The 19932-nt window shown below is 25.3% G+C and overlaps 1 protein-coding gene across 1 annotated transcript in view; it reads left to right on the forward strand.

The window, feature by feature from the left end:
• Window positions 1-800: 800 nt before the first annotated feature.
• The window catches only part of LOC129613944 (gonadotropin-releasing hormone receptor), a gene marked incomplete at its 3' end in the record, with an annotated part of 100863 nt that continues 81731 nt past the window's right edge, over window positions 801-19932 (forward strand). The window contains exon 1 of the mRNA XM_055528293.1: window positions 801-1283. Within this exon, the coding sequence (XP_055384268.1) occupies window positions 801-1283 (483 nt within the window). The remainder of the gene's footprint in view (window positions 1284-19932) is intronic.

Here is a 19932-nt window from a genome sequence, read left to right on the forward strand (position 1 = left end):
TTGGAGCTTGTCGTACGAATGCGCTTTACTGAACCTTTTGCTTATGAAGCAATTGCAAATTAATTGAAAAACTGAATTTTAGTTATTATTCACTGAAATTTTATTAGAAACCTGATACGGTTCTAAAAGCTCAATTTAATTTCCAAATTTTATTTTAGTGAATGACTGAACTTACATGCAACTTCTTTTAAATGTTAACAATAATATTGAAAATTTTTTACTAAAAAAATTATTTTTCAATTTATTTTCAGACATAAATTCTTCCAAAACATCGAGTGAAAAAACAATATAACAGATTACAAGTGACAAGAAAAAGAAAACAAAAAATGTCTTTTACAACAAATTTTCTTAATGAAACTGAGAAACTTTTAAATGAAACGTTTCTCGGTACAAATAACAGTAATTTTAATTATTATTATCAAAATAATTTGAATAATATTAATGGTAATTATAAAAAATTTAATACAACAACAACAACAACGTTAAAATTTCCTTTATTATCAACTACAAAAAATTCCAATACAATTTCTAATAATTATTTATTATCAGGTCATTATGATTTCACTACAACAACACAAAATCTAATTACAAATATAACAAATTTTTTACTTGCAACAACATCCGAAGCATTAATATCAAATAACAATAATAATTATAATAACAATAACATTTATGCCAATACAAAAATATTAGGTACAACAAATTTAACATCAATTAATTCATTATTATTAAATAATAATGATAATAATAATGATAATATTAATAGAAATGATAATTATACAAATTTAATATTTAATGAAATGGATTATGATGAAAATTCACCAATAAGATTAGAACATGCACCACAATTATCAAAATCAGCAATAATTAGATGTGTTGTATTATCAGCTATGGCAATTGTATCATTATTAGGTAATACAGCAACAATGTGGAATATATATAAAACACGTATGACAAAACGACCATCAAGACATAATTGGAGTGCTATTTATTCATTAATATTTCATTTATCAATTGCTGATGTTCTTGTTACCGGTTTTTGTATAATTGGTGAAGCAGCATGGTGTTATACAGTACAATGGATGGCAAATGAATTTGCATGTAAAAGTGTTAAATTTTTTCAAATGTTTAGTTTATATTTGTCAACATATGTATTAGTATTAATTGGTGTCGATAGATGGATTGCTGTTAAATATCCAATGAAATCATTAAATATGGCAAAACGTTGTTATAGATTATTAGGTGGAGCTTATATATTATCATTTGTATTAAGTATACCGCAGGTAAGTTGAAAAATTTTTAATTTAAAAAACATTTATTATACTCGTATATATGTACAATGTAAATAAGCATGTTGTTGAATAAATTTTCAAAGAATACTAATTTCCTTAAACAGTTACAGTTAAATAAAATATTCAGAGCATATTCTTTTTTTTACTCTTGCTCTTGAATAACATTATTTTTAATATAGCAGAGTTTTCTCTGCAATCTTCAATTTAAAATTATTTAAAAAATGAGAAAAGAGAAAATTCTCCGCCGGAAATTTTTCTTAAGGGTAAACAATTTTTCTATATTGTTGATTTTAAACCCTTTCTTTTTGATCTTTGCTTTTATTTTTCTTATTATTTATTTTTTTAGTCGTATACATCTAGATTATTGTATCCCTAAGCAACAGATTTTTAGAAATTATTATACCAAATATAGTTTTGAATATAATTGTTGCGTTCTATAGTAACTTTGCACGTAAATGAGGATAAGGATATTATGCCTTGTTAAAGGACAATAATTTTCTTATAACTATAAGAAATATTTAGATTTCGTGTATAACTTTTAGAAAATTCTTTATAGCTTCCATACCTTTATAATATAATGATAAATTATTTAAAATAATTTTTGCTATGATTTCATAAGAAATGAAAATGAAATGAAAGAATGCGTGTGGGCTCGTATTAAATGGCAGCATCCTTTTGTTTTTTTTGAAGTCATTAAAAAAGAAAATTCATTTAACAAATTGAAATAAAAAAAAATGATTACCATTTCAGGATTCTTCTTAAGAATGCCAATCTAACACTATACCATAATTTGATATGATGTAGAAATTGATATACTGGAACGTGTAACATTTTATATTGTTAAACAGGAAATAATTAATGATAAAGTTTGAGTGAAATTAATATGTAACCATTTTTTTTTTTCTTGAAATGTCATAGAAACGAGAAATAAATATTGTTATATAATCGTATATATTATTGCTATTAGGTAATTTGAATTGAAATGGAAGTGTGTATTTAAAGAACACGTGTTATGTAGAAATGATATATGGAAGAGATTCAAACTGTGTATGATAATGGAAACTATGAAATTGTGAAAAAAAATTGAGATATTTAAATTCTTATTTGCAATAATGACAACATTGCAATGACCAGATGATCTCTGAAATGAACCATTACTTCGAAGCGGTCTTTATAAACTGTTCAGGCCGGGTTTCTCTTAAGAAAGTGAAGGTTTTGGAAGTCTTACATTTTAATAATTTAAAGAAATTGCTTATTTTATTGGCACAAATTTTTTTCTATCTTCTTCATCTTCTGTGTTGCTGCTTTCAATTAAAATTTCAATTTTCGACTTTTATTTACCGAATCTGTAGGCTTTTCAAAATTTCTACAAAAATAAGAAAATAACGGTAAAAGTGTTTTCAAATAGCGGTAAATACTAAAAAACTGTAATTCGCCATAATTAGGCGAATTCGATCATTATGTGCATTCTCTCGTTAATTCTTATTTTTACTTTTATCCTAAAAGTATGCAAGCATTAGTGAAAATTATTTAAGAAAATATCTATGAAATTTAGGGTTTCCTATTTCCATGAGACCAGAATTCGAATTAAGAACGATTGCAAATCAATATGGCATAGTTAAGGTCGGGAATTCGACGACACTCTGTTGTATATGGCAAACGTAAAATATATTTTTTCGCCTTAAAGTTCTTTCTGGGTTGAAGAATCCCTTTATCTACCCATAAAATGAAATAAAAATGATAAATTTATGCAGAAACAAAATTATTTTTAACATTTTATTTTTATTTTTTAAACATTTTATTTGACAATTTTAAATCATTAAATATTTAAATATGCTTAGTGATAAATGATAATCCAAAATTATATGAAATATATACGAATATATTTTAGATATACACAAAATTGTGTAACTGTGTTTAGATAACATTAATAACCCTCGCCCCCTTTCGCTCAAGATATTTTCAACAATTTTTCACCCATAAATTTTAATATTAAATCTTCTCCTAATGATTTGCATTTCTCTTCAATCTTGATAGAAGAAAGAGCATCTTTTTAGAATAGAAAATTATATCATTCATATCAAAGAGTGTTTGTGTGCGAATGTATATAAGCTAAACTTTTATACATACATAATATGGGTATGACTTATACTTACATTATATCTTTACGTGAACGGTATTCCTTGTTATGTTATATCAAATTTTAGATTGCTTTAGAGAATTGTTGGAAGAATTAAATTAATGCATGTTTGTATGTATGTGCCTTTCATATTCAAATTAAATTCTATACAATCTTACAATATATTTCTTGATCTTTTCAAGAAAAATAATTTAAATTTAATATTTCTTTTGGAGCATTTCTGGATTTATGATTTCTTCAATTAATGTTTAACTATTAAATTAGAAAAAACATGAATAATTTCAAAATCATAATGATTTTTATTACATGCTAAACTCTTAATGATTATCACAATATTGTACCAATAATTTAACACTTATGATAACGTTGATGAAATTACTTTCCATAATAATGAAGCATATAGTATTTTTAGTCTTCCTCTTCCAAACAAAGACGGCACACCTCGTCGTCCGCCTTTACCTATTCTTTTCAGATGAACCATCAATGTCCAGTGAGTACAATTTCTGCCAACATTTGTTACAATTGGTCGAATAATGGTAGTGTACATCCAGGGGACCATTTTAGGTCTAAGACCACCTGACGCCTAATCCTCGCCGAAGCTCTTAGAGCCCGGGTGGGTCTATCGATGACTTCCCAAAGGTGAGGCCTCCAGCTCAGACGTTGATTTAGCTCTCAAATACTCGATTAGGATCGCTCTCAAATACTTGACCTCTTGGTCTTGGGACCCTCATTTATTCTGCCACCCGCACGAAGATTAAATTTCCACCGTTTAGTAAATGGCACAATAACTCTCTTACTAGGGTTAATACCAAAGCTCTCGGCTTATGTGCGGTCCTGGATGATGTTCAGGGCTTCTGCTACGCTGGCCCTTCATCATCGCCGTAACCTTGAGCATTATACTAACTATCGGACAGCTTGTACTGTAGGCCATTCATTACCATGCATCAAAGCAGACGAGACAAGGCTCCCCACTGTGGACTGCATGCATGGCCCGAATGGTGGTGCTAACACCTCCCATTTCTCGATCCACTTCCGACTGACCTTCGATGCGACTACCAAGTGAAATCGAAATGAATATTTATATTTGTAGCTGTAAATATTTGTGTTAGGAACGGCATCAGCTTACAAATACAACTTTCAAACTACGTTCTTTTCTTTAAAGAAATCAAGTCCTAATATAATGAATGTGTAGAGAACCTACAAATATGTTGTGTTAAGTACCCTTTAAATTATATTTTTTTCAATTTTCGACACCATAGGCTATCAAGGTTAAGTTAATCATTTTTAAATTTTAAATTTTGATAACAAAAACAAATTAATTTTATAAACAATAATTAATTATTGTTGAATAAATTTTAAAATTAAATTCAAAAACAAAACCATTGTTAATATTTAATGAATTAAATGAAGCACTAATAAGAGGTGGTACCACACTGTTGAATAATTTCTAGTACAAACTGGTGGAATATTTTTTTAATTTATGATTAATTCACGTTAAAATGATTTATTTGATTAGATTCGAAGAGATTCCAGTCATAATTTTGCAAATCGATTTTAGAAAAATGTTTTGCGAATATTTAAAAATTTTTAAATTTAATAAGGGTAAAGCGAAACATTCAAGAATAAGTCAATAAATCTAATTCAAGGAATTTCTTTACATTTCTGCTCCGGTCAATTCCAAAAAAAAAAATTATGATATATGAAATTGTCAGGGAACCCCGATTTTCTCGTAAGACTATTCAAAATATTGAGAAAATCATCCTCTAATTGCGTAAACGCATAGATCATAACCTAAAATTATCTATAGCTTTACCCTGGCGGATTTAAGCCTGCTACGCGAGAATAGAGCAAACACAACAATGTACTGACATACTTATATGATCTACAAAAGCGTTCATAATTTTTTATTTTTAAAACTAAAAGAACATCGAAATATTATTGGTTGTGCAGATCTTTTGCTTTATTAATACAAGTACGAAAAAATTTTATTAAAACTGTAATAATTTAAATCAAACGTTATAAAAAAGCAAAAAAAATAAATTAAATTCATAAAAACAAGAAAAAAAAAAGAAAATCATTTGTCATTATTAGAATAGCAATGATGTTACCATCTGTCATCTAGGATGTCAAAGAACATGATAAAAGTAATAAACAAAAAAATCCTTAAACCACTAAAGAAAAAATTATTGTATTTTGTGTAAAAAAAATCTCACAACAGAGTCCTTGTTCAAAAAAAAAAAAATTTTTTTTTTCGAGGACACAAAAAATAAAAAAAAAAAAGAAAGAAAAATTAAATTTTCATTTTCTTCTCTTCTCATAATTTTATTAAATTTTTATCAAATGATTTAATATTTTTCCGAAAGCGTTGAATAAAAAGATGAATTCATTAAAGAAAGCAACAAGGAATTTTTGATTTTAAAGGTTTTCTTCTTATAATTTTAATTGTTGACCCTATTGAAAATTAAATTTTGTTTTTTTTTATTCGAAATTTTACTGAAGCATAAGAATCAGAATGATTTAATGAGACTGATTCATGCCTGGTTAATGATTTAATGTAATTTATGAAAAATTGCATACTTTTAGGATAGAAAATCAAAAGAGTCAATTTATTAATATTAATTATATTCCAAACTGGGCTGCGGGTTATTCTTAAAAATAATTAAAATTCTGCATTTTAATAATTAAATATTGTCCTAATGATTAAGACCCGGGAGTTGCCATAATAAGAAATAATTATCATTTAAATCTTAATAAATTTAACCAAAAATATTTAAATTAAAATTTTTATTATTCTTGTTATAAAAAGGAAAAATTTTTAATAAATATTTTTTTATATTATCAATTTCTCATTGTTATTATCAATCAAAAAAAAAATTATTATCGCGTTGACATATTGACAATGACATTTTAGCACAAAAAAAAAAATGGTCCGATTTTTTTTTTGGTTGTAAATTGTTCAATACTTTTCGGACAATGCCTACACCAATAAAATAATTTTGGGAAATTCTTTAGAATTGCAAAAATGATTTATTGTCCTTTTATTATTATCTTTTCGAACACATTATTCTGGGCACAATAAATTTATTCTTTTCTTTATTAATATATTCTTTTATATTCATGACAGAAAACAGTTATATTTTCTTCAATGTACATGAGGCTAAACCTAAAGCTACACAATATTTAGTTATCTTACATGCCTAATGGTCATTTTCATTACAAAAAAATTTTTTTATAATATCAAAGATTTATTAATTTTTTATACAAATTGTCCATGAGCCCAAACAATAAGAGAGAAATATTTTGAAACTCATTACAATTTAAAGTATTTTAATCACTCACAAAAAATACAACACAAAACATTTATTAAAAATTCATTAAGACAACAAAAATTTTATCATTTCAGCTTACAATATTAAGATTTGAGAATTGGTGAACCACATTTCCACCACATTTCTTAAATTTCATAGTTTTAACAAATTTTCTCTAATACGATCCTAAAAATAGAAATTGTTTTTTTTTTTAGAACAAAGCAATAAAAATATTTTTTTAAAGAGCCGAGATTGTCTTCTCACTTTTCTCCCCGTATTTCGCTCTATTTTTAACAAATTGTCTACAACAATTCAACAACAATTACTATTGATTGAGGTTTTCATTGTGTCATTGATGGTCATTGTTATTTTAACCTATAGTTAAAATTAATAATTATTCCACAATACCTCAAATTAGAACAATAGAATATTGTTATTAAATTATATTAAAACTTAATGGTATAACAATTATCAAAATATCCTAAATTTATGCAAAGTTTAAAGTTCAAAATCGTGTCCAATATAGAATTTCATCAAGAAAACACTAAAAATTTTAATAAATGAACAATAAATCAAAATAAAAACACGTGTAACTTGTTTGTCCTCAAGATATATGTTGAATTTTGATATACATATGAATTATATAATATATGCATATACATATTCCTTTATATGTAAATATATTTTGTTATATTTGATATTTTCATTATTTATTTTCTTGTTTTTTATGAAAAATGTCAAATATTATGTCACCTTAACAATTGCTTCTCATTTATTTGGTCATACGAACAAAAATAACAATTACAGTTTAATAATAAAAGGTTGAAGAACCTAAAAAAATAACCGGAGAAAGAAAAAACTAACAAATTGCAAAAAAAAAAAATATATGAAATAGAATATCATCACAATAATAATTTATAGAGAAAATATCCTTTTCCATTTGGATACTTTTTTCCTTTAGTCGTCCGAGTAAAAAACATGGTAAAAGAGAAAATTCGAAAATTGTTTGTTTTTTTAATACGATAAACAGAAAAAAAGAAACAACAGGCATTAAAAAGAGCAAAATATATTTTTGAATTTATTTTGTCCATTTGAATGTTACCCGAAACAAATCCTTACTGATTGATTTAAAAAAAAAATTGTATGTTTGTGTTGAGTATTAAATTTAATAAAAAATTGTGTGGAGTCTCTAAAATATTCAAAGCGTGAGAGTATCTCTCACTACTTAATTCGTTAAAAGAGAAAAAGGTGAATGACAGTCATATATTTGCATAATGTAATTTTAAAGTGAGAAAAATTATTCCGTATTGTGTATTTCACTTTTTCTACAATCACTTTATTTTTGAAATTTTGAAGGAGTTAAGCCGATAAATAGAGAAAAAATGCAAGAATTCAATTGAAAAAAATTAATGTAATAGAAAAACTGAAAATTCTAATTCGAAATTGAATAAATGGTGAGATGAAAAAGTGAGATTCAAGATTGGGCTGTGACTCTCATTATAACGAAAAATATTTTCATAATTTTGGTCATTTTTCATGTTGAAATTGAAAAATTGAGAAGTTATTACTAATTTTTTCCATTTTAAATTTTTTTTTAATTCTTCGTAAGCCTCAGTCTCACAGATTTCTCAACACTGAGATCTTATTCTGGCTTATTATTAGAGAATTATACTATTAGGAGACGACAGTCACTTACTTGCTATTTATATTACCCACTCTTTTTACTAAATTATTTCTGTATTTCTATTTTTGAGTTTCTAAAAATGGCAAGTGTTGAAAAAATTTATGGAGAATAACTGATGAAATATCAAATTTGAGAAATCAAAATGTTGAGTATTTTCAAAATATTTCTCAATTTCAAACTATAAATTCACCTATTTCTCAATTTAATACATATAATAAATTACAGTTAAAAATTAAAAGAGTACTTTAAAACTGCTTTAATAAATTTTTGTTAATTATTTTGAATGAATTTCAATCAACATTAAATTACGATATGTCAAATAATTCTACTCACTCAAAATTTCCATATTAATATCGAAAATACTCTCTACTTTCCAAACAAATTATTTTGTTATATTTTTCTCTCTAATTTTTTAAATTCACATTTTTTCGGAACCCTATATTTTTATACTAACTTCTTTTATAAATCTTCTTTTTCGTTGTAATATAATTTTAGTTCTAGGAACTTATTATAACAATTTTTTTATGTACCTAATATAATTTTACTTAAAAAAGAACAACAAGAAAATTGAACAAAAAAAAAATTCTTGTTAACAATAGGTTCATCACTGATTTTTGTCTCATTTTCCAAAAAAAAATTTTTTACGGTATTGTAAATACGTATCCTAAAAAATTTATTTTCGGAATGTGAAAAAAATAAACAAAATTTATTTTTCTTTAATTTTCTAAACAAAACGAAACAAAAAACCAATTCTATCCATTTTGTCTATATGGCTAAAGGTTCATAAAAGCTGGAAAAAAAAAACACAACACCTATTTATAGTTTTAGGTTATGTTTGGTTATCAATACACAAAAGATTAAGTTTTACTCTTATTTTTCTATTCCAAATTATCGATTTGTTTTTTATTACACCCTTGGGTTGAATTTATCTACTTTTAATTTTATTGTGAATTTGATATTTTATCGAAATAGTATAAAATAATCGATTATATCGAAAATAGTGAGAACCTTATGTTATGAGCGCAATATTCTTTAATGTTATCGATATTTACCTAATCAGGAATAATGGATGATTTGAGAGTGAATTAAAATTAATGTTTGTTTATTTTCAAAAGAGAACATTTTTTTTAACAGGTTTCATGAAATTTCAAGAGAGTCAATGATCTTCTCTATATAAAGCAAAAATATAAAATCAAAAATTCTCACTGACAACATTCACATTTTCTGAGTAAATAATAATTCACAATAATTTATTTTTCTCACACTAAAATTTTATGAATTTCTACCTTAGCTTCAAATTACTCTCATTCAATATCAACTTAATCAGTATAATATTAAAAATTTGCTTGGGGTCATTATGCCTGTAATGATAACGAAAAATAAGGAAATTTTTGTGAAGGTTATTATAATTTCCTTAATAATTTAGAATATTGTTATATGTACGAGTATGTTAAAAAAAATATTTCACTATATTTTTAGGTATAATAATTTTGCTGTGTTTTACAAAATTCGATCTATTAAGCAAGGCAAACATTATTTTTTCTTCTTCTTCTTCTTTTTCTTCTTTCAACTATCAAAAACTGTTTAGTCAACAAAATATTCAATGATTACGTGGAAATAAGAATAAAAGAGCAAAAATAAATTTCGTATACAAAATTTCAACTATATCGTACACAATCACTTGTAATCCTTGTAAATACGAGTATATGACAAATTTTACGTTCTAGTAAATCATCTCATATACATTTTTATTAAATTGAGCATTATTATGTTAAATAATATTTATATTTTATATCCATACGAAAGTATGTTCGAAGGGCATACTAAATTTACCTTACCGTTTGGAACGCTAAGAAATAACGGTGTTAGATATAGACTCAAGTGTACGTTTTTGATCAGCATCGAATTTCGAGTCGACTTAGCTTTGTCTGTCCGTCTATCCTTCCTTCCGCTCCAACGATAACTCAAAACCTAATTGTGCTAAGTTCACCAAATTTTCCCAAATAATTTATTTTAGTAAATGCCAGAACCTTATTCAAGTTGAATTTGATCGGGGTACTGGTTCGGGTACCTGCCATACTTACAAATTTATTTGGCTATATCTCAGAAACTATAAAAGCTGTGGTATTGAAATTTCACTCAAACAAATATATTAGTGGGGTCAATGTGTTTGCTAAAAGTCGTCGAAATTGCTTGGCTCCTTCTGTTAGGTGCCATACAACTTCAAAAGTAGTTTAGCCATATCTTAGAACTTATTTAAAACACAGTACTGAAATTTTGCATAAATTAATAGGGTAATACGACCACTTAAAGTCATAGTCTGTCCCATAGTCAGTTATGGTAAATTTTTTCGCACATAGGATAACAAATTCGTACGGGTATCACAGTAGTTGACACGGTCAACTCTATTTTTTTTTTGTTTCTGGTTCAAAATTTCTTGTTTAACATGTAACTATTATATTGAAACATAAGATCCTTTAAAAAAAATTCATTTTAAGTTTTTTATTTTTACATTGGAAGTACGTACAAAATTTCATACAAAAAAAAAACTTTTTATTTTGAGGAAGTATTTTTAATGACAAGGAAAAATTTTTTTTCTGAGATTATTTTTTAATTTTAAATTTTACTCTTTTTTATATAAAAAAGTACAAAAGAGAAAAAAGGGAGAGAAAAATTCTTTTTTTTTTTTTGTAGAATTTTTGAGGGTTGCGAAAATATTTTTAAAACTATCTACATCGTTTCTCAGAATTTTGTTATTATCCGTCAAAGTAATATTTAATAACAGAGTTTGAGAATTGAAGTAATTGTCAAACTAAAGCAGAAAATACGGAAATTCAGAGAATTTGTGATAAAGTTTTTCCCATTGATTTTTAACATTAAATTATTGTGTAAAAGATGGTAAAATAAAAAATATTGAAAAAGAATATCAATAATTTGAGATAATAAAACAAATATAAAAGAATGAACTTTTGAAAAGATAAAAAGTATTGGCATTATTGACAAAAATTGTTTACAAAATTCGAATTATAAAAAAAAACAAATTTTATATTGCACTAATCCGTTGTTTTATACGCTCTCTTGAAATCTTGAAATTAAAAATCTCACCATTTTATATTTCTTAGAAGTTTTACACTTCGCTTGACACAATTTTTTTTTTTGACAATTCAATGAGAGAGAAAACTCTCAGTATGATTTCTAATTATTTCAACTAGATCAATACTACAATAACCCAAATTTTATTAACACATAACAGCTTTCACAGAATTAAATTTAATTTTTATGTTTGCCCAAAATATGCTCAATTAATTTATACTCTCTCAATAAAGTTCTCATCATTTTGTTATCAATAAATGACATGATTCCGTTTGCCTGTCATCTTGTTCTCTTTTTGTTTTTTTATAAATAATTTCAAATTGGTTTTTGAAGAGTAACTTTTCTCTTTTATAAATCGTTTAAGAACAGATTAACTTTTAAAAGAGCGAATTTGTTTAATTGAGTTTTCACTTTGTTAGTTAAGAATTCAATAATAAAAATTTTATTAATTAAATTAAATTTAATTAAATTTTAAAATTTTCTGTTTCCATTCGGAAATTGCAGAAACTTATTTCTACCAAAATACTCATATACCCACAAATATTTTAAAAATGTCTGTTTCTTAATGATCCGTTAATTTTTTCTCGTTCTGTTCTTAAAATGTTAAATATTTTCTTTCCTTCTCTCTCCTTCTGTATTTATAATTAAATAATTTTTATAATAAGAGCATTCATTAATTTTTAACAAATTAACATTTATTTTTAAAGACTTTCAGTTTATTTTAACAAACTGTTATACTTATAAATATTGTTATTTTTTAATTATTTATTTTTTGTTAATTTGACACCTACATCTCTTTCTTTTCACCGATTTTTTTCTGCTTTTGTATTTAAAAAATTAATTATTAAGATACCAAGTTAAATATCTCATTAACAGTTTAAAACTCTTATACATAACTATACTAATATATACATAAACCACTCTGAATTTGTAGACCTTAAGTGAATTACTAATGCCAATGATTATCGCAGAAAATTTATACCTCATTTATTTGAAATATTTCCCAAAGTTATTTCACCAATCCTTCCTTATCTTTTATCTCCTCTTGTATTTTCCAGCATTTTACATACACTTATGTATATAAAAGAATTATGTAAATGTGTATAATAATAAGTAGTATAAAATATATTTAAATGAGAAAAAGGAATTTCAAGAACAATATTTTATGTTTCAAAAAGCATTTTTAAAAGGAAATTTATGCGTGATTAACAGCATAAAGTGAATTCTTTTACAGCTCTGATTTAAATATTTTTTTTTCTGTTTTTAAATACCGCACCATACCAGTTGCATTAAGCGTCATGAACTCTTAAAATAATTTAAGATTATGATTAAATTGCTTTTTGTTTCTCTTATATTCTTTTAAGAATATTAATGATATTAAAGTTAAAGGAACCCGACAGGCGGTATTTTAATAACATTTTTTTTTGTTTTTAAATTATATTCAAAATTCGTATACATACGGAGCTATTTTAAGGGATCTTCACTTTTTATATTTATTATGACTTTAATAGTTCCATTAAATTTTTTAATATATACAGGGTGCTTCGATAATTAGTGATATATAAGGTACTATAATTTAAGGCATCAAAAATTAGTAAAATTTTTGTTCAGAAATGGGTGTCAAGTGTCCACAGTTTCGAAGGCACAGGGATTTTACAGAATTCTCACGAAATTTACAACTTTTCTTGCGAAAATGGTAAAGGCTTCAAATTAACACTTTTTTAAAGGGCTTAGTATAAGGCTTGAAAGCAATATATTACCCGATTTTTTATTTTATGTACTTTCGGAATATCAAGCATTCGAACTTGAACAGCTCCTTAAGCTTCAATTTAAGTCATAAAAATTCTTAAAAGTCTTGTATGGCATATGTAGGAAATAGAGGAAAAAAACCATTTGCAGTTCCAGTTATATACATGTTATGTAACTGATTACTGAATCACCCTGTATGTGTAGCATGCATTTATCTGAATAAAATTTTATACACATATACATATATATATATTGTATGTACGTGTATAAGGACATAAAATTTTTAGTTGTTGCTTTTACACTCTTTTACATAATATAAATTTTATTTGGTAAAAATTTAATTGTGTAGTTTTATGAGTTTTTAAGAGTTTTTTAAGAGATTTCTCAAAATTCTTTTTGATTTATTCGTTCTTGTTTTCGTATATTAAGAAGCAATATGGGATTATTCGAGTTCTTAAGGCCGAATTATTATTATTGTTACTTTTGATATACTACAATAAATTTCAGATAATTTTCATTTTTGCATTAAATGTGGATAACCGCTAAGCTCTTACAAATCATCGATGATTAAAAAGAATTCTATATAAAGCTGAGACATAATAGATTGGAATTTAAGGTTTGTCGGAAAGTTGGTTACATGACTAAGCTTCTTTATTCTTTAAATTTTTGATTTATACTTTTTAATTTAAAAAATTTTGAATTTTTAAAACGATGGAACAATTTCTGATTTATGTATGTATAAGAAGATCTGTAACAACGATATTAACACTCAAAAAAATTATTAATCACAACAAATTTAAAATGGAATTATCTCCTTACTTACCTTGGAGTTTGATTTGATTAAATATTCCTAAAATATACGCCATCTCGCTTTTAACTGAAAGCTCGCTTTTAATTTTAAAAAATGAAATTTGGTGTATTTTAAGTCACTTAAAAAATAATTTTAAAGCTTTTCACTTTAATAGTATATGAGAGTAACTGACATTTTATGTTATTGCGCTCTTTACTCACGTAACTATAATACTAAACGAGTTGATATCTCAAAAGCACATAAACACCAATTAATTGAAACTAACACAATATTTACGCACACATGTGTTGCGACACTTTATTAAGAATTACTCTCATTTTTATATTGCTCTCTTCTTACAATTTCTTTTTTAATAAAATCATCGATATAACTGTTACACATCCATTAACTGTTATATCACTATAATGATAGATTTATTTGTAAAGCACGAAACACTATAACTTTTTATTTATAGTAAAATGTTTGTGCTATGAACGTGTTTTAACACATTATGCACATTAAATATTATTATCTATAATACTCACATACTATTATTTACTTTGTGTGCGTGTGATTGTATATTATTATATTGAAAGCTTATGCCATTAAAATATTGGAATATTGATACCTTTTAAGTATTTACTTATGATTATAACTGTTTATTATATAACATAATAGTGGTAAATTATTAACTTTGTTTATACTTTTGATTTTATACACCATTAAAATAGTGAAATTGTGTTCATTTAGAAAATTTAATATTTTATGTAGATGACATGTTATAAATTTTCTGAAATAGGGATCAATAGTTTAAAATCAATATATTGTAGATAATTTTTATATTGAGAATTATTTACTTTAATATTAAATCTAAAAGGAAGAACTCTATATAACAATATAAAAATAAATGTGCTTGAGAACAGCTGAAATGAAAAAATTGTGAATAAAATTAACAACAAATTAACAATGGACGTGGAAGACAATGCACGACTATGACAAAAGTTGGTAAATTTAATGCTTAGCCTAATTTAAGAATTTTATGATCTATGGAGCGATTGTAATGTAAAGCTTCACGTTTTGTTGCAATTTTGAACGAATTAGATGTCTATAGCAGGTTCAAGAGCTACAAGAGCATGCAAGAGCAGATAGTGAAAAGTTAAAATTATATTTTTCAAAAAAAAAAAAAATAATAATTGACGTCTGAAAAAGAATTTATTAAATTAGCGGCCTCGGTCTTAAAATCGGGAACTATTATTGAGTTTTCTCAAAAGTATTTCGAATTTTGGACCATAAAAAGCAGATTAAAAAACCAAAATTCTTTGATCTGAGAAGTGTTGTGCCATAAACTAAAATTTTGTTAAAATGTGTTAATAGGTTGCATGTATGTATTTGGACAAAATGGATTTTTGCGGAATTTTCCAACTTGGAGAAGTTTCCATTTTGAAATCGTATTAATGGTAGAAAAATTGATAAAATTTGCCTACGAATATGAATCTAATATTTACGGTAATAGCGCCAATATAATGCAAATAAAGTTTACGGTCATATTGTTTTACACTAATTTTATTAGGTATTTTTTTCATTTAGAATTTCATAAAAAAATTTTTTAATTACAAATTTTTGTTTTCTCATTTCTACTTCATGATTTCAAAATTAATTTTCCCGCTTTTCTTTGTTGAAATTTCTCCCTAGGTTTTTGTTATATTGTCATTGTTTATTCAATAACATTTCGAATAAAATTAATAAAAAAATGTCGTTTGTCCAGCACAAATATATAGGAATGAATTAAAATAGAATAGAATAATATAGAAAATCTCATCAAATACAAAAAAGAATCATGTGATCAGCACATAATCGACTTTTTTCTAGTTTTTAGGACATTAATAAACTTTTAGTTAACATACCTAGAATTATGTAAATTTGGCTCTTAATAGAGTCTCGCTTTGTGTTATTCGAATTCTCTGAAACGTTCATCTGCTAGTTTCGGTAACAACCAGTAAAAAATGTTAATTTGGGCCCCAGTTTTTCACAAAATTTATAAGTTCATTGTTTTAACACTACAATTATTAAGTAATCCCAAAAGTTGATGAATCCGTAACATAGCCGAAATAAACTGACATATTAAATTTCACCTGAATCGATTTAGTATAACTTGAGATACACAGACTGATAGATCGACAGATCGGCAGAGCGACATCTTGCTCAAAAATAGTTTATTTACTCTTCCCTCCCATAAAAAAGTGCGTTGCCACTAAAATCTCAATATGCAAAAATTTTGTGCCTTCATGTAACCTCCCTTATCGTGTGCAATGGAATCAGTAATAATCACCATGATTACAATGTACTAAAATTACAATCGTTCGAAAAAGGATGAATTCATTTGAAAAATAGGGACAAAAAAACTTTCATATACAAAAATATTTTTTTAAATACTAATAAATTCGAAAATAATTAAAAAATTTTTTATGTAACTTGTACACAACAAACTATAAAAAATTAAATGTCAATAGAATTAGATTTACAGCAATTTAGGTACCATGGCACAAATAAAATTATAATGAATTTTTTCCTAAATCTTTTGCAAAACCAAAAGGATGCTCTACGTCTATAACAATCTGTTTTTTTTTTGTAAAAAAAAAAAAATTGTTACGTAAATAAAGAGTTCAGGTTTTGTTGGGAATAGTTTTTTGAAAATAAAAATAAGTACGTAGGTGACTGGTAGGGCTGAAATGAAATAAATATGAGATTCATCTATTTTTTAATTAATCAAATTCCTGGAATTTCAATTGGTGCCATGTTCGATACATTGTTCCAAATATTTTTTTAACAACTTATTGAAATCAAGTACAATTTGATTTCAAGTAAGTAAGCTTAAATAATTATAATTAAAAAATTTTCATTTTACGTCACAGTAAACGTGAAATTTAAAATATTATAATAAATTAAATAGAGACACAGAATTTACTCTTATTAAATTTTGAACCTATGGGAAATAAATTTTTAATGCGAGTTTAATAATAATTCCATAAAAAACTGTAATAACTATGAAAGAGAAATTTTATTCACATGAGATATGTACATGCATGGCATTAATAATGTTATACAATCATATAACAATAAGTAGGTATTTAAAATAAAATAGAAAACACATTATTATTATTGAATAATTGAAATTTTTCATACACAATAATAATTATGATATAATTTTAATTATTTAATAATTAATGATAATTGAGAAATGTTGGAAAATAAAAGTCCATATATATATAAATAATGGTGTGTATAATGGTTAAATTTTCTATTATATAATATAATTAAAATTTTAAAATATAAATAGCTATTTTTTGTTTAAAATGAAATTTTGTTATAATTTTTACATTCAGGGCAGAATGGACGATTTAAATTATACGGCCTCGAATTTGACTTCGAGCTTATAAACTATTGCAACCGTTTATGAACAAACACCACAAAGGAAGAAAGGCAAATTTTCCAATCAATTCATGTTCCTCATAACACGACTCAAGCAATACTAATCTCTTTCTAACCATGGCAGAATTGTGCTCACTACGTGTATGAACCAATTTCTTTCATGCTTACACTACGCGAAATTTTGAATTCTCATTTGCATCTATGAATATAAAGCTGTATGCCTATAGCGGAATTCTTTAAGGCAAAACTTAAAAATGATGAAAAACTTAATTTAAGATCCTAAAAAATTTTGCAATTAATGCTAAACTAGAATGCTCAGGCTATCAAAAAGTAAAAAATGGTCAAATTTTTGTTATAAGTGTTTACAATCTTTTACAAGCACTACTTTAATAAACCGTTCGCTGCACTCCTGGATACTTATATACAATCCACTCACGTATCCGACGGCGTCGAAACCATCATTACTATTTATTTTCTCTTGAAATTTTTTCGTTTCGCCCAATTTAATCTTCATTCCATACATCTCCATTAGTATGGTTGTTATAACGCCCCTGATACAACATTAGCATTGTTATCTACAAAAATTAGAAATATTATTAAAATGAGTAGCATATAACAGAAGATAAGGTTAGTAGATGTCGTTAGGGCATCAAACATCATGAATTTTATTAATCAGGACGAAAAATGGTTTTTGTTGTATGGTGTCATGGCAGTGTTTTATGGTCTCATATTTTTCCATCACGTTTTTGCTTTTGATTACATAATTTATATCAAAAAAAAACTTACTTCAACTAAATAATTCCTGAAAAAAATATTGCAATAATAAGTCTAAAAAATAATTCCCCAAAAGGATTTTCAAAATTTTCATGCGTCTCTAATACAAGTATAACAAAATAAAATTATTTTAACTGCACAACTTTGTTGACAACACAAATAAAAACTAATAAACTACTCGTATTAAATACCAAATTGGATCGTAACAGGATTACAAATTGAATAAATTATATTTTGTACTAAATAAATAGGTGATTTCAAATTTTAATTTTATATTCAAAAATTTTTGAATAATGAAAAATATCACGATTTTCAATGTTAAATACACAAAAAATAATACCACGACTAATGAATAATCATTAAGATTTTTGAAAACATTGTAGTAAAATTTTATAGTAGTAATTTTTATTAGTATAGTAGAAATTTTTATTAGTAATTCCTATAGGTTATGTTAGTTACGTAGATGGTAGTAAAATCACTGCAGGACCACACAAATTGTGCACATAAGAATAAAAATTTTTATTTAAATTGCAAATGCATTCGAATAGTTTGTAGTCTTAATTATTGTTTCTTGCAATTGTTGAATTTTAGAAAGTGTATTGCAAAATTTAATAATATTGAAATTATTTAAAATAATAGTAGTTCTAATGCTTACAAGGGTGACTATTCAAAACCGGCTTTCACCAAAAATTCAACCCATAATAATTCAATCGTCGTACTCCATTTTTCAAAATTATTTCGCATTAAAAATGAGTGATAATTTAATCAACAGACCCAAAAGAATAAAGTCTCGAGGTAAATACATCAAAATTGCCAAAGTGTGTATTAAGAAATATTTAAGTCTTAAATCTAAAATGATAAAGGATAAAAAAGTTTTTACAACTTTTGGGAAATTTTTTTCTTTCCCAAAAAATTTCATTTCTTTTTATTAAATAAAATTTATTCTATTCTATTAAAGTTTTTCTAAATTAACGATCGAAGTAAGTGTATTAATGAACTCGTATAATAGAATTTTTTTTTCTAAAAAAAAAAAAAAAATATTGTGTAATTAAAAAGTTAACCAAAATCAGTAAGAACCACTAACAACATTACAATTTAAAAATAAACCAAAGAAATTAAATGAAAAATCATTCCAAATTCATTAAAATTTGAAAAGAATTCCCACAAAGAAAATAAAACTTATTTATTTGAGTCTTTATGTACTCATACATTTATATATAATGCAATAAAACTTACATACGGTTATCGTATTCGTATTAAATTTCATATTAATTCTCTTTAAATTTTTTCTTAATATGGTTCTAGATGGGGCACATATAAAATAGAAATAACAAAATTCTTATTAACAGCAGAGTTTCTCAAAAATTCAACTCCCAATGTTTTGACTGTAAAACTATAAAATTTTCACATATAAATACAATAAAAAGCTTCTGTAAAGGTTTCACTTCCAAATCGAAGTAATTGAATTCCTGTAACTCGTTGTAAATAACAGAATATCGCGGCCTCTCAAGAATATGCGTGAATTTCAAATCAACATTGAACTTTGTCTTAGAAATCCTCTTTTCCATTGAGAAATGAGAATTTGTTCCAATTTTGAAAACCCCATTCTAACCAATTCCGCCATTATATTAATTAAATACCTCATCTACACTATTTAAATTTTTTTTTCATCA

The sequence above is a fragment of the Condylostylus longicornis genome, unplaced genomic scaffold (assembly GCF_029603195.1).
Source record: "Condylostylus longicornis isolate FDR11 unplaced genomic scaffold, ASM2960319v2 ptg000098l, whole genome shotgun sequence".
Taxonomy (NCBI): Eukaryota; Metazoa; Arthropoda; class Insecta; order Diptera; family Dolichopodidae; genus Condylostylus; species Condylostylus longicornis.